The sequence below is a fragment of the Lepeophtheirus salmonis genome, chromosome 14 (assembly GCF_016086655.4).
Source record: "Lepeophtheirus salmonis chromosome 14, UVic_Lsal_1.4, whole genome shotgun sequence".
NCBI lineage: Eukaryota > Metazoa > Arthropoda > Copepoda > Siphonostomatoida > Caligidae > Lepeophtheirus > Lepeophtheirus salmonis.
Genome location: NC_052144.2, coordinates 10,818,956 through 10,835,334, shown reverse-complemented (window position 1 = coordinate 10,835,334; position 16,379 = coordinate 10,818,956). Strand labels below are relative to the sequence as shown.

The following is a 16,379-nucleotide window of genomic DNA, read 5'->3' as shown; positions in this document are numbered from 1 at the left end:
TTATATAAATGCAAAGTCTTAGGTATTTAATTTTTAGGGAGAGAGAGCTCATCCATGTCCTTTACTCAAACTCTACGCAAAATCATAAAAAAGGGAGTTGGATGAGACCTTCATATTAGAGTATATCTCGCAGTTGGAAGATAGACGCAAATTTCTGAGTACAATTAAGTGTGATTCCGATGAAATCTTCGGATAACATGTAAATGCAAAACTCAAATGTATCTCTGCAAGTCAGAAATTTCGTACTATTCACAAAATAAGTAGTTTATTATTGAGACGGAATGCGAAAAGGAACATCCTTCATGATTTTATGAACAAAAATTAGACTATATTCTACCATTTCTAATTCATGATTCTACATTGTATTAAAATAATTTGTGTTTGTCTGATGTTCGTCACAGATGGGGGAGAAATGATAAAAACTTCAAAAACGGAGACAGATGCAGACTTTACAAATAAAATAAAAGTTGTTCCAAATTCTGAGGTACGTACGTAGAACTATGTTTCATTCTGTTCATAAGAAATTCCTGGATTCTGGAGGATAAGTTTGTTTTTTAGGGGAATAAGTTGATTTTTTTCATAAAACAAGATCGATACCCCGTGTCTCAGAGTTTTTTTAAAGGTATTTTCGAAAATCCACAAAAAAAAAATCTAAAAACGAATTATTGTACAAACGGAAAATATATATTTAGCAAAATCAGTATTTTAACATGGTATTATTAATTATAAGTTGCATTTTCAAGAGTGTCAAAAGAGGGTGCAGATTGATTCTATTTACCTTAATTAGACAGAAAATAACAAAAAATGTAGAATACAAGGATAATTTACAATAGAAATGCACCTATCATTTATTTATAGTAGATCGTTTTAGTTTAGAATTTTAACATAGACAAACTAAATATAAATGAAATATTTTTCATTTGCTATCTTTAAAATAGTGTGTTCGGGCTAGTATTTATTTAATAAAATATAAATATTTATAATAAATTATGTCTACAAAAATTTATTATGTTTCAAACATTAAAGTACATAATATAAAAAATTAAGGGAGAGTACAACTTTTTAGACACTTCATGAGTTTCAAATTTCTTTTATTAAATTTAATTTTAAAAATTAATTTAACCTAGATATAAATGACATGAAAAATAATAACCAATTACAATAAAACAAAAGTCAGCGATCCAATGGATAGAATGACATGATAAAAAACAGATATTTATTTATTTTACGAAATTATTTGACATTTTGTATGACCACATTATATGTATTGCATACCAACTCCATACATTATACATTCCTGAAATATTTATACGGCTATTTGCACCTATCCTAAAAGAATCAACACTAATTATTTCAGCGTGAGGAGATTAAATTAATATTATCAGAGAATGTCTCCAAGTATATCCTTTAAACTCAGTTTTATTTAACATTACTATAAGACCTGGACAATTAAGAACTACAACGTACTGTAAAAAAGTTCGTGAGAGTTTTTTTATGAAGACAATGCTACTTATCTAATCAATGAAGATATACGAATAAAATTAAAACCTTGAATACATAAGAGCTGATTGGAATAAATCAACATATCTATATGACAACTTTACTTGAAAAAAAGCTATAATGGAACCTAGGCATGTAAGGAAATACAACAATTTAGTAATATCAAAAACAAACAAAAATAACACGTATAACAAGGATATAAACTGTATGGTAAACATACTTCAAATACGGATAAACACTTTTAAAATATCCGATTTGAATATAATTGACAGAATCAAGACTTTGCATCAGATAATAATAATTTAAATCGTTTAAAGTGACAAAATACAACTGCACAATAGGACAAAAATTTATAAAAATATTCAAAGGCAAATACCCCATACACCGTATAAAACATTATAAGACACGGAATGCAGATAACAAAATATAAAGGAGGACTAGGAACAAAAAATAGGAATACTGATTTGATATGTATTGCATGCTCATTCAAACGAACAGATAAAGACAGGAGGGATTCTTTGCCAAGGATTACTGTGGGATAAAGAACAAGAGGCTCCCTATACGGAAGCACTTAAAAACAGAATTAAAATCCTAGTTCTAATCATAACACCCTTCAAAAATATTGACGTAGAGTACGTCACTGACTCGAAATCCAATATACATAAGGCGAGAGATGTGCCAATTAATAGAAGAGTTCCAAATTTTGACAATCGCAGCTATAGAGAAGATGAAATGGACAATACATAATTTATGATGGCAGAGTTGAAGGAACCTCAAAAATTACCAAATTTTTCCATGATATGTACAAATGATATCCTTGGATTCAATAACAAACACAGCGGTTGTTCCAAATCCTTTCCTACGACCTGATTGAAAGGAAACAAAATATTTTAATTTATTATGCAACATTTTATAACTGCGATAATATACTTTTATACTAGATCCATTTGTGACACGGAAGAATTATGATTAATGAGGTACACTAAGATTAGAGTTTTATCAAGCTTCCAGATTCCATATCTTAAGGTCAATGCCAGCCTTTCAGCTACTTTTATAGGACTACTTGATGAGCTCGAAAATTCCCTTGGAGAAACAAGAGGGCCAACCTGGAAAATAAAAATATTCACTTCTAGTTATTTTTGTTTAGTCAAATATTGAATCCTATATATTGAATTAATTTACCAACGAGAAAAGAGAGTTAAAAATACCCTCTGACATAATCAGATACCTAAAAAATGAAGATCAGGATCTAAAACTCTTATTATACATAAGATACGTGAAAACCAGACACTTCCTACCTCGTCTAGAAATGATATTTTTTGGCAAAAGCATGACCAACCCTATCTTGATCCGTGTTCCTTCTAGAAGATAGTTGATAATATAGTAAAAGCTTCTTGATATGATCAAAAGTGTAACAATTAATGTCAAAAAACAAAATGAATGTTTCAAATTTCAAAAAATGATCACCAAATTGTAACATTTGTACATAACATCGACTACTGTAGCGTTGCACTAGAAAATATTGATCGAGTAGATCAATATTCTTGCGTTCACCTGGCTTCAAGATTCAAGTTGACGTGACTATGGTTTTTACGCATGTTAATGATTCTGATGACGCCTAATGACGCCAAGTGAAACTTCACAAACGATGCCTCTCTCAAATTGTAAATGTAATCCAACCTCAGCGCTCTTCTGAAAGAAAGGGGTCTAAATATTTAGAATAAACCATTTTCAATATGATTTCCCACTCCCTCGTTGGCCCAAGCAACGCCGGGTAACCCTTTGCTATTAATTTATAATAATAAAAAAAACAATGGTATTTAGGTTACATTGTATAAGTTGGCCCGGACGCCATACTTTCTCTTCCTATTTCCGAATTGGATCCAGTGATGGCGGATACTTGAAATTCAATTAACTCAACCTTTCAATAATAAGGCGAGGGATTTCGACTCAATCAATCACAATGGCTCTAATAATGTTACACGCAGCATTAGCCAATCATTTGAGCTTGTACTACTGTTTTATGTTTATATATGTTATTACTAACTCATTGTTTCAGGAATAAGTAGATTTGATGACATAGAAGTTCCTCTCTACGATACCTATTACGTTCATCCTGTAATTATACTGTATTGGTTCATGGTAGATACAAGATAAAGTCGTAGTACTTTACTTAACAAGATATGATCTCCTCTGTCCTCATCCCTCAGTCCACGAATCGACTCTGGGTTCCTCTTCCCCAGCGATACATCATAAGGAAAAAACTTCCTCCACATAATGAGACTTTTTATTTATTTTCTTGATCTTCCAAAGTGCTAATTGTCCGAATATCTCGATAAGTCGAGATCCCTTTCTTCCAACTCTAATGATATACTATTCGATTTACAAAGTTGCATCCTTATTATTAAGTGGTTTGAATATGTCTTAGAATGGCATTCCCCCCCACCCCATCTTAATCCTTTTGATTATTTTATCTAGTCACAGGTTGAGTTAGCTGTATGGAGCAAGCCTCACATGTCTGAGATCTTTGGAATTCGCCATCAAGGTCATAGGGGCAGACTTGTCAGAAGAATACATCTGTAGGGGTTCTACAGCCTTTAGGAAGAGGTTGGAGGCCTTCATTGAGGCTGAGGGAGGCCATATTGAATAAAAAATTGTCGATTTATGTTATAATTCACTAGAAATAAACTTAAGTTTGTTCTCACGGTCTTTACAAACTAGTTTTTAATAAAGTTTGAAAAACAATTTTCAGTTTCAACTTAATTATACCGGTTGATACATTGTCAAGAAAAAAACTCCCTTCACACCCCCAGAGCTATAAAATAACTTATAAATATTTGAATATGTATTCAAACATTTATTATTTGATTAACAGATCATTTTGAGTAATCCTGCTCGGCAGTTTATTACATTTGATATTATTTTCTGCGACAATTTTTTTAGATTAAAACATGCGCAGTACACGCATCCTTTGAATATTGATACTATCTAAAAATCATATGACCTAATTGTAGTACCGCCATCTATGTTTCAGACCTCGAACATTTAGCCAACATAATCATACATATATACATTTTTAGTGTTATGGATTGATCAAGGTTTTAGTGAATTATATTATTTATTAAATACTTTTTGTGTGTACATTTCTCACGAAACGGTTGATACCTATCTAATGGTACCTTCATTCATGTTATGTGTGAGGGCATTATTAATGTTAAATACGGGGGGCATGACAGGACAAAGAACAACGGATCTATGAAGAAAATTTCATTTTCCCGAATAAATGGGTTTCATTTTATATCTTTCTAATTTATATAGGTATGGGCGATTGAACTGAAAATATATCTATTACAAGTTTGTATGTTTCATATTAGACATTTACTAATAGTATGAATTTTCGTGTGTGTTGTTAATTCAGCTGTTATATTAATTTGAATATATACATTTTTTTTGCAGAGACAACATGGTTCGATTCTGGTCCAAAGGGATGTGACCCCCTTCTTCACCAGATTTGAACACCCTCGACTTTTTTATATGGAGTACATTGTAGAGGGAAACAAAGAGGACCTAATACCCAAACGTGGACTCACCGTTTCTCCCATAATGGCTGCATGGGACAACTTGTCAAAGGAATTTGTCATCAACTCCTGCATGGCTTTTAGGCACCGTGCTATGATTGATAATGGAGGTGACCATATTGAGGGGAAAATGTTTTGCAAAAACATTGTCTACATTTTTTGTGAACATTATTTTTTTTTTTGCCTATTATTGAAAATATAAAATTATTGATGTATTTTTAAATCCATAGCCCGAGTCATCGTTTTGCTGCCTTTCTTAGCCCAGTCTTAAAAGCTACACATTAAATTGAGTCGTGTGTTCTAATAAGTATTTAATCCTTGTTAAACTTAATAAATAAACAATAAACCAATTAAATAATTAGTCATTATCAAAAGTAACAAAAACCAAAGACAAAATTTGTGTAACACGTTCAAAAAAAAAAAGGGGGAAATAAACAATGGATCTTAATAAGAACTGGAGTAGGTTTGCCCAGAGTAGCTCGGGACGTTAAGAAATTAAAAATTAAATGTTGGTATGTATCTTTGAACACTTTTTTTAAAAGAAGATTATAAGGTTTGGGGAAGAAAAAATATAGCTCCTCTAAAAATAATGGACATATTTCGAAAGGTGAGATCTAGTTTTTCCTTATGGACAAAATCGGTCAGCCTATCAACTATTAATATTAGTATAAGAGAAAATACCACGTTGATTTGAAAGAAGTATTTTGGTGGTAGAGCGGAAATGCACGTTGATCCCACGGGAAACACATTCTCAGTCATTACATACAATGCTCAAGTTCGTACCGATTTCAAAAAGTTTGTCTTATGTTTATTAATAAATAAAGGATTTCAAATGAAGGATCTGATTAATAACAATCGGTGAATAACCGATAGTGTTCAACTATGGGGTTGGAGAAAATAATATCTTGGGTTTTCTGGTTCCGAGTACAAGTCATCATGCTCAGAGTACATTGAAAAATTATTAATGTCTGGATATATCTATAGTCTCGTCTTAGGAAATATATCCTTAGCATCAAGTTATTCCTTAATCTTTTAAAACACTAATTTACTTTTGGACTCCATTGACTTTGTGCTTTGGTAAATAAAAACATATATTAAGGCAAGGAGCACTCTCCATGAATCAGGTAACAACTGCAAAAAGTCTGGCCTCTTTTTATGATAACTTTTTGAGCATCTCTGATCATAAAATATCCGGGAGAGGATGAAGAAATTTCAAAGGTTGTGTGACGATACGTTAGAAATGTTGCGTAAGACAGCGTGTTATATTTTAAAAGATGATTAGAGCACTGGTTCTTAATCTTGTTGGAGGTATTGAACCCCATTAGTTTCACATGGATATTCACCGAACCATTCTTAATTTGTCAAGTAGAGCGTATAATCACAAATCATGAGTGTTTTGACATCCATTGAAGCACATAACCCCTAGGGGGGGATCGACCCCAGGTTAAGAACCACTGGATTAGAGAATAGTTTAATCTCTTTTAGCATTATTTTTAATTGTATATGTTTTAATTATTGGTATGTCATTTTATATTGATTTTATAGCAAAATACATATTGATCATATATCTCAAAGAGGATTTTTATTTAAAGTCAAAAATTTCAGAAGTAGTATTTTTTTTGTTCAGATAAACACCCTCACAAAAAATTATCAAAATAGATGATTATGAATTCGTGAGGATGTATACAGTCAGAGAGTATAGAATTCCGTGGTACACTGTACACTTCACATGGAATGCCCCAGATTATTATTTTTTTTTTAAATCTTACTTTTTGTCATAAAATTTAATATACATATAGTTATTTTTCTTAAAATAAAGGTCTTAAAAAAGTCACAAAGGTCAAAGTCATCCAAATTTACATTCTTTGTTTATTTAAGTAAGCAATATGCGTACTTGCTAATTTTAGTATGACGGTTCAGTTGAATTATTCGGCTTTGATACGTTAAAGAATGGACAAATAGGCGAAAGCTACAATTAATGTAACTAATGTTTAATAGCGGTCCCTTCCTCATGCATTTAGTAATACTTATTAATCTAAATGAATGCAGACTCGTTTTGTCGTATTTCTATTGGTCTGAGGAGTACTTTGCAAATTGCAAATTCCAAGTAATGTCGAGTATCCCGCCAGCCTTAAAACATCCAAGCAGAGATTACTTTTAAACGAACTGGGATTAAGAGTACAGATTTCACCAAAGTCAGCAAAGTGTTGCTCTGGAAAGACACTAATTCTAAATTTACAGAGAAAGACAGTTAGGCTAGGGCTGAATTACTAGATATATGGATGAGTGGAAATTTTAAAAGTCAACGAAACCTCAGAAGTCCAACTTTTTCTATTAATAATAACAAAGGACAAATATTATTAAATTCTTTAGTATTAATGAAGCAAATACAAAGTTGTGTTTGAATTTTGAAACATTGATTGAGCTACAAGTACTACATTTGAATATTTTCGATTTAAAAAATTACTGTAAATATTTTTAAACAATATAAATATGCCTGACTATAAGTATCCGTATAAGTCTTCTAAATTCACTTTATACTCAAATTTAAAACAGTATTTTTTTATTTCAAAAATATATATGCTACATGCGTAATTTCATTTTGAAAATTGGAAAAATTTATGGAAAAGATCAAATAAAGAAGCTTCTTTTCATCAATTTTGTAGCAAAAATCAAGAGCTTTTAGAAAAATGGAAATCTGTCATTCCTCGAAATTTGATGCTTATTAATTCCATTTTTATACTTCTCTAAATTTGTAATAAATAAAATTACACTCAAATATAGAATCGAATTGTACTTAAAAAAACTAAATTTACCTGAAATAACTACATTAAAAATTTAGGAGACATAGTAGCTGTAATGAATTTGTATTTGACTTTGAACTTGGAAACAACTTTGGAAAATGATTTAAAAATTATATTTTACTAATATTTTTTTGTAAATACATCTTAAAATACCTCACTGATCAATTTTTTGCAGTATTTTTAGGTGGAAAATTTGTTGATAGTAAAGAGAAACTTATTTGTTCCCTTCATGTCAAAGGCAAAGATTTTCGCAGTGAATATATATGCTCGAACAAACCTATCAAACACCGTTTGCTGAAGGAAGACGTAGTTCCGTAATTAAATTTTCATAATACTTCCATGATTAAGCAAAACACCAAAAGAACATCAAAATTTTCTTGTGCTGAAGCACAAAGGAAGAAAACAATTAATAATCTTGTTCAAACGTCTGCATTTGTTTTGGACGATGATAATGGTCCAGGAAGATTTATATGTTATAATGGGCTCGAAAAAGAAAAACAGATAATCCCAAGTTTTGACGAGCTCCGAGTAACACTAGCTTTTTATGTTCAGGAGTCGAGTTTTTTGTGTCTTTTTATTTACTTCATAAAACTCGAGTAGCAATTTACGAGTTTTGCTCGAGGTACTAATCGATACGTTGAATTTTATAAATAGTAATAAATAATGTATAAGAGCACTTATAAAGTAATATGTTGCTACATATATTAATATGCACTTTTTTTACGCTAATCGGAATTTCGACAATTTTCACTTCCCTAATAATATCCTGAAAGATGAACCATGAATGATATAATGACGGAGTTGTTGAGAGTCATAAATTTTGACTCACGCTTCTAAATTCAAAAAATAAATCTTGTTTACTTGTTAATATCTTATGGTTTACTAATAATTTACTTTATATTTGTTATGTATCAATTAAATTTAATTTAATTAGTTAACGTAGTCTATTAAACATTAACAATTAAAATGAATACTACCCGGTGCTGTTGTCAGGTAATATGGGATTTTAAAGGATGTTTTTAGTTCTAATAATTTATTTCTAGTCTTTAAGTTGTGAGCTAAAAGAGGCTGTCAAGTCCGAAGAAGTACTACAAGCAGAGATAAATTCATTGTCGAATACCTTGAGCTTGTACCGACAGAGAAATGATAAGTTAGTGGATTCTACAGCTAGATGTGTGAAGCAAATGGGAGATCTTGAACGGAAACTCCTAAGAACTGAGAGGACCCACGAATTCCGTCGTGTTCGAGCGCTCAAAAAAGCTCAAGTGATTCATGATTTAGGTCTAGTTCAAGAGCTCAAAAAAGCTGAAGAGACCCATAAATCCCTTTTAGTTAAAGAGCTTAAAAAAGCTAAAGTCACTCTAGAATTACATCTAATGGAAGAGCTCAAAAAGGCTGAGGATACACATAAATCTCTTATGGTTCAAGAGCTCAAAAAAGCGGAGGAGATCCATAAATCTCTTTTAGTTCAAGAGCTTAAAAAAGCTGAAGAAACCCATAGATCCCTTTTAGTTCAAGAACTTAAAAAAACTGAGAAGGTTCATGTATCCCTTCGAGCTCTAGAGCTCCAAAAAGCAGAGGATACCTGTAAATCCCTTCGAACTCAAATGGAAACTGAAGAAAATAATTATAGCAAAAAACTTCAAGTGAAAGACATGCAAATAAACAATCTATTAAAAGGTTAGCTGTCCTTTGCTTTGCTAGTTCATGAAGTATTTTTCCCTTGAAAATGTTTAATGTTTACTTCTTTTTTTAATTCTTTGCAGATCTTGAGTCTGAGGCATTGATGAAAACTAATAGTCTGATAGTATTTGATCATTTTAAGACGGCAGCCGATAATAAGACAAATGAAATATACAAACTACACGATTCTTTGGAATTACTAGAGAAAAAGAGAGAAAATGATGAAAAACTTTTTTTTCAAAACCTTTTGGGATCTTCAAGTCCTCAATTTTCAAAAAAATGAAAAGATCATGGAGTTAACGAATGCATTAAAGGAAAGATCGTTTACACTAGTACAATATTATCCTTACTCACAAGTATGAACATGAGAATAAAATATATAATAAAAAGCTGTTATTTATGAAGTATTCATTCGTTTACTGTTTAATAATAAAAGTTGTGGAATAATTAATTATGCTCCTTTTATTCATGGGAATGAGAATTGTATCATTTTATATAACTCCACGAAGGAAAAATTATATGAATTGTTCTTTGTCATCATAATGAATCCATTTTATGAGTGAACTCTATTTGGGATCATTTATATAATTATCAATATATAAAAGTCTAATCAGAGTTAATTAGATTCCATTAAAAGTAAAAAGTTCAATGACAAATGTGGATTGTATAAATTCTGTCAACATATCCATCCCAACAACTCTGGGATGAGCGAATTGCAATATAAATAAATTTAAAATATCACTCAACTCACTTATCGTATTAAATTCCATCTAGTCATTTCAGCACAAAACATAGATTTTGACTTCATTTAAGATATAAAGTTTCGTTTCAAAAGAATTATTTTCTTTTGCTAGATTTGATAGTGTAACTTTGATGTTTCTGATGAAGTTAAATCCATTGTAAAAATTATTAAAGGATTAAAAATATTAACTTATAATCAACGGATTAATAAAAAGTTGTTTCTTTCGATACGATGACTCTTACAATTATAGTAATACTTTTTTTAAATGTATGCTCATGATGATTTTCATAATTGTTACATCCTTTATAAGGGCTAGGCTGAAAGGATTGTATAGCACCCCCCTTCCATAAATTAAGGAATTCTTGCTTTTTACTAGAAAATTTAATATTTGAATTTTTTTTCCAAAAAATTTAACTTTCTGTGAATGGCTATGGGCTTTTGAAATTTTTCTACAAAAAATTCCATTTTTTGTGTACAGCTTACACGTGATAAAACCCTTATTCTGGCTATGAATATATATTACGATAAATAAAATGGATTGAAAACAACTATTTATTAATTATCTTTGAAGAATATATTTTTATATTATTATAAATACAACTGATTTAAAAATAAACTATCAACCTCTTTAATACTTGAAATTCCAAGATAAATACTTATATATATTATTACTACTATATAGTCACTATTGAAGTAATACACATTATTTTAAAAGAAAAAAATATTTTTTCAACGACAAAGAACATAAAACTCCATATATAAAAAATATGAATGAAAGATTGTGTGGGATAATGTGATTTTGTTTTATAACGTGACAATTTTTGGTAAATTAGATAAATACATAATGTCTTTCGAGAAAAAATAGTGTATCATATTCCCTGAACGCATTATTCTTTAAAAGGATTAGTAAAACTATCTTAAAATGATTAATAATATCACACTTTTAGCTTTTTAGAGGAAAAAATATATGATGAAATCATTAATTAATCAGACATTGATTAATATTGAGTTCAACATAAATCTATTTTGGTTAATATGATTCTAAATCAATTCAAGAATTAAGAAGTAGTGAGATGATAATCAGGATGAAAGAGGTGGAATAAGTTCATATTTATCATTGGCACCACCATTTCTTAGAAGATATTCTAAAAGATCCTGATTTTCTATTTTACGACTTAGAATAAGTTTTCGGTCATCCCCCGTTCCTATCGATTTACTCTTCAGACCATATCGCAATGCAATTCTGAAAATAAAATTCTTACTCTAAAATGATTCACCAAGACCAAAGCCAATTACTTACTGATGAATGGCTTTTCTTTGCTCCTTATCAAATTCTATTGCAAAGGCTAAATCATTCATACTACCACTTTTAACATATTCATTAATTTTGGAAGTCACAGATTTTTTCCAATCCGTATCAGTATTTTGCATTCCAAATCCGGCTCGATCCATAAAATCCCGTCCCACAGAAATTATAGGAGTCATTTCACTAACTCCGTCAAGATTTTTTCCCAAACCTCCTTTTCCTTTCCATCCCATACCTTTGAGAAGTTTGAATCCGATGTTCTTATCCGTAAAACAATCTCTATTTTGCGGATCGGTTTCCTGATTTCGACATAACTTGACCTCTGGGAAATCTGAAGAGTAGGGTACTTTAATTTTGAGGGAATAGCAACGTTTCCTCAGCTTTATAATGGCATCTTCCGAAGCATTAAATTTGGCCTTTTTATCATTTTCCCCCATTTCTTCACTGATTAGAATGTTCTCAAGGAATATGGTACATTTTACAGGAGATGATTTATTATCAAGTTCCCATACTAAAGGAATTTTACTGAAGATTGAAGATCGTATAAGGATGCTCAAAGCATTCTCTTTATACTTTGGGGATAATACAATGAAGAAATCTGAGTAAGGATGGTCTTTATGAATTGTGAGAGAGTTTTTAAAGTGAGGGAACAAGTCTTTTTCTTCTTTTGAGGACGTCGTCGTTGAGTCGTCCAACTTATCAGCTAAAATATAATTAGAATGAACGGAAATTAATAATAACTCTAAATTAAAATGAACGCACATTTGTTCACGAAGCCTTTGGCAGCAACTTTGGAAGAGACCAAAGTTCGTTGAAGAGAGCGAGACTTCAGATTTTGTACCTCTGAATCCAAGTTCTTAGATAACCTTAAAACCAAATCCATGGTTTCCTTTGGGTAATTACAACCAAGAAACCTCGAACAAATGAAAACCTCAGCGAGTGAGGCCAGGCGATACTCATCATAGTCATCACGATTCTCTTCCATAAAACGTTTCTTTAGTAGCCATTGGTGATTAGAATCATGAGGATTACGAAATTTTTCAAATTCGTCAGACATTTTGTAAGTAAAGTTGATTAAAAGTATCAATTTAATCAAAAAAACATAAAAATATAAATCATAACGTTGTCAATTTTGTATGTAGAAAAAGCGATCATAACACTCATGACGTCATGGTAAACATAAAAAAAATACAGCATGTACGTAGGAGAGTTGTTATAACTTTTTCATTATGTGTTCCGTCGATTTAATTTTATGGATAATAGACTATGATATTAATATTTAATTAATGTTTTACATTCAAAAACATGGTCATAGAAAGCAGAGATAAGATGTATCACAATAATTTAAAAGTAAATGTTTTTATTATAATCTGCAAAACTTAAGAAATCTTGTTTTCAAAATTCTAAGGAACAATTGTGATCCCTTATTTATTATAAAGGGGAAAATGTTACGATGCCGGATTGGAAATCTTTGAAGCGGTACGTACCTAGATATTTATTTATCTTTTTTTGTCATTTTCCCTCAATCCCAACGCAGAATCTCTTCATGTGACAAACTTTTACTGTCTTCCCTACTGTTTAGTTATATTTTTCCTTGATATTATCTCAAGGTCAATATATATAAGGGTTGTTGATAAGAAATTTCTTTGCTTTTGTTTACAATTGTTCTGGCTATTTTGATGATGTCATAGAGGAGTCAATTGAGGAGGAAATTCAAATTTGTATCACTAATTGTATTTTACATATAATAGTCTTTTATTTCCTTATCAGGCAATTATATTAGTGTAAATTTTACACTCCTACGATTACGGTACTAAAATTAATTAAAAAGAAAATAGAATAAAAGTTGTCTTGATTCAGAACATACATTTTCAAATAAATATAGTATAGCGAAGAAGTCAATAATGTATTAAGAATATGTGGATATTATGCAATAAATATAAAATGCTCATTTGGAAAACATAAAGTAAGAATAAGATCTTAATTTGACATTAATCTTGAATAAAATAAAGCTCAATGTTATTACACATAACCGAATATGATGCCTTGAATAAGCCTCCTTTGCCATGTGATTTCGACTCTTCTCTCTAGATATATATGTATATATATTAAGGGAAATTAAGTTTTCTTGAGTTGACTTGAGGAGAAAATAACTCAAGAACTCCAATTAAGGAGCAGTGGATGGAGGATAAGAGCTCTCCATGTTCCTACTGGATCTTTCAGTGGATTATTCTGTCGTTTTATCGAACTCCATACATATTATGTAGAAGTATAAGATGATCTCGTAAAAAGCGCATTTGCACAATGCAGGATTCTTCCATTAAATAAGAAGATATCCACCGAGTGCGGTGCAAAGACAAAGAGGCGAGATGATGATCCCTTTATCATGAAGATAAAGAGAGGATCAGAAGACTTATTTGATATCCAAATGGAAAAAAAATATGAATTTTTATGGAACGGAAAGGATGAGTGGAAGTGTATAAATACATCCAAATCACAATGAATTAAATGTATTTACAAGCAGTTCAAAACATTTTTATCCTCCTTCGGCTTCTAGTATTTATGTAGAATAATTAAATAACACTTATCACTGATAAGTTATCAGTAGTCAGTCGAGTAACACTGAACTTGGGTCCGTTGTGACGTCATCAAAATGTTGTCAGCTAAGGTCAACCAGGCTGTGTTGCAATTTTTTTTATAGGCTCCCTAATATAAAATCATCTTGCATTAAATACGTAGTAAATTTTATAGGATGAGTAATAACGTAATTGTCGAAATAGTAGACGTTAACTAAGTCTAGAGTATTAATGTCATACTTTATTAAAAGTGTAGTTATCCATTTTTAATTCCGTTCTTCACATGCTATTTTAGAAACAGATACAAAATCTTTACAATAAGAATTTGGTCACCCTGAATCTCACAACCTCTATAAACAACCTAATATCTGTTACTTCTCTTACATCATCCTCTTTTTGCTGATAGACGTAAGTGCAACTAAGTAAAAAAGATGGCGGGAGGGATTATTAACAAATGTATAGCTACTCTTTTAATAAAATAAGACGTTAATACAGTAGACTAAGTTAAGGACTACTATTTTATGTCATAACTCATAAGTCATAGTGTAGCTATACATTTGTAATGCAACAAAGTTGTGCAACTCCAAACCAGTTGGAAAGAAGGACAACAAATGAAAACACAAATATTGTATACTTTACTAAATATTTGCGATACGTCGTAAACTTCGAATCTTAATACCGGCCTGTAACGAATAAAATATTTTTTTATTAATTATAAATTAATTATTTCCTTAAAAGAACATTATCTCGTGATTCCTCACACCCAAAAACCTTGCTTAATAACTTCCTCAACTCAACTGTCATTAGGTCTTTTTAAACCTTCAACAGCCCCTTTTAAGCTATGAGCTTTAAAAACTTCAATATACCTGTCATTTGCATAATCTCTTAACCATCTATTAGAAGTCTGAGTTGTAAAAGGGTGACAATTCCCCCTCAAAATCACAAACAATTTATCTTTTAATTCTATTCTTATTTACATATTCAATGATATGTCTGACTGGATTCAGTCTCTCGTCTGATAAAAACTTGCTAAATTAATTCTAATATGTACTAAAATTGAATTTGTCTTGACCCAACAAGGGGAGAAAAATAGAAAATTGCTATCGATTCTATAGCTCCAACTTAATAAACTTAAAGAATTAGCTGCAAGCTATACTCGCTAAACCTATTAAAGTAAGGGTCTTTTTTACCAGTATTTCATATGATAAAACATTCCAGTCACCCTGAGTCTCTATATTTATTATAGAGCATTTTAACATTCCATATATCTTGATATTTAAGTAACTGAGGATGTCAATTGAATGAACCTTACAAGACTCTGGTCAACAGCTTATCCGAGGGTAACACCTCCGGCGTTAATTGATTCTTTACTAAAGCCGCATTTGTTGTTGCAAGGGTGCTATTGGAAGACGTGGGATGTGATGTTAAATAATTCATTACTGTATTCTCTGACAAGTTAAAGGGAAATAAACCATCTCCTAAATAAAACTTAGAAAAGTGTTTAAAACGCCGATGTGTTAGTCCTCTTAGTTGAGGAATGAATATCAGAAAAAATAATACTAATTGCCTTAGAATCGAAACTTTGATTTAATAAAGGTACCTCTAAATCAACCATGCCATCAGAATCCAAAATTATGTGAGGTTCTGAGTGTTTAGAAACGAGAGAATTCCCATCGCTTCCCCCAATCATAGTGACTCCCTCGATACCTCCTGCAACTGTAGGAACCATTTTGCCCCTATTCACTAGGGAGTTATCAGAATTGCTTTGTCTATCCCGTCTGCTTGTAACTCTCGGAAGCAGTGAAACTGGAGAAAAGAAGTTCCCCATCTTCTTCCACTTGATGGAGTATGCATCTAAGGTCACCGCTTGATCGTCTCTCATCCAACAGACGTTATTTTACTTTGTGTGAAAATCTCTTGACAAGAAGAAATTCATCTTGGCTTAGAACAAATAGGAGGTTATTTGATTGAATACTTCAAATCTTCATCTTTTGATCAAGTGATTCCATGTTCTCACAGCGATATCGCTTCATCTTGGTACACCCTTCTTTAACAAGAGTAGTTGTATTATCCACATGAACTAATATCTGTAAGTGATATGAATGCGAAATAACGCTTTGTCTATAGCTCACATTCCGAGCTCGTTAATATAAAGATCTCAATCATTCCCTGTCCATTGACTGGGTTCAA

General features: G+C 31.1%; 1 protein-coding gene and 2 long non-coding RNA genes across 3 annotated transcripts; 1 reads left to right on the top strand and 2 right to left on the bottom strand.

Annotated features, from left to right (window-relative positions):
* Positions 1 to 2,219: 2,219 nt before the first annotated feature.
* On the bottom strand, positions 2,220 to 3,610 carry LOC139907284 (uncharacterized). Its single transcript, XR_011783766.1, has 3 exons — positions 2,683 to 3,610; positions 2,431 to 2,606; positions 2,220 to 2,366 (listed from the first exon to the last, which is right to left on the bottom strand). It is a non-coding gene; the product is annotated as an uncharacterized lncRNA (long non-coding RNA).
* Positions 3,611 to 9,358: 5,748 nt separating this feature from the next.
* Positions 9,359 to 10,016, top strand: LOC139907283 (uncharacterized). Its single transcript, XR_011783765.1, has 2 exons — positions 9,359 to 9,562; positions 9,649 to 10,016. It is a non-coding gene; the product is annotated as an uncharacterized lncRNA (long non-coding RNA).
* Positions 10,017 to 10,858: 842 nt separating this feature from the next.
* LOC121129356 (NF-kappa-B-repressing factor) lies at positions 10,859 to 14,400 on the bottom strand. The gene is made up of 3 exons (XM_040725070.2): positions 12,376 to 14,400; positions 11,608 to 12,316; positions 10,859 to 11,550 (listed from the first exon to the last, which is right to left on the bottom strand). The coding sequence occupies exons 1-3, from the start codon at positions 12,668 to 12,670 to the stop codon at positions 11,388 to 11,390; spliced, it is 1,167 nt and encodes a 388-aa protein (XP_040581004.1). The 5' UTR covers positions 12,671 to 14,400; the 3' UTR covers positions 10,859 to 11,387.
* Positions 14,401 to 16,379: the final 1,979 nt, after the last annotated feature.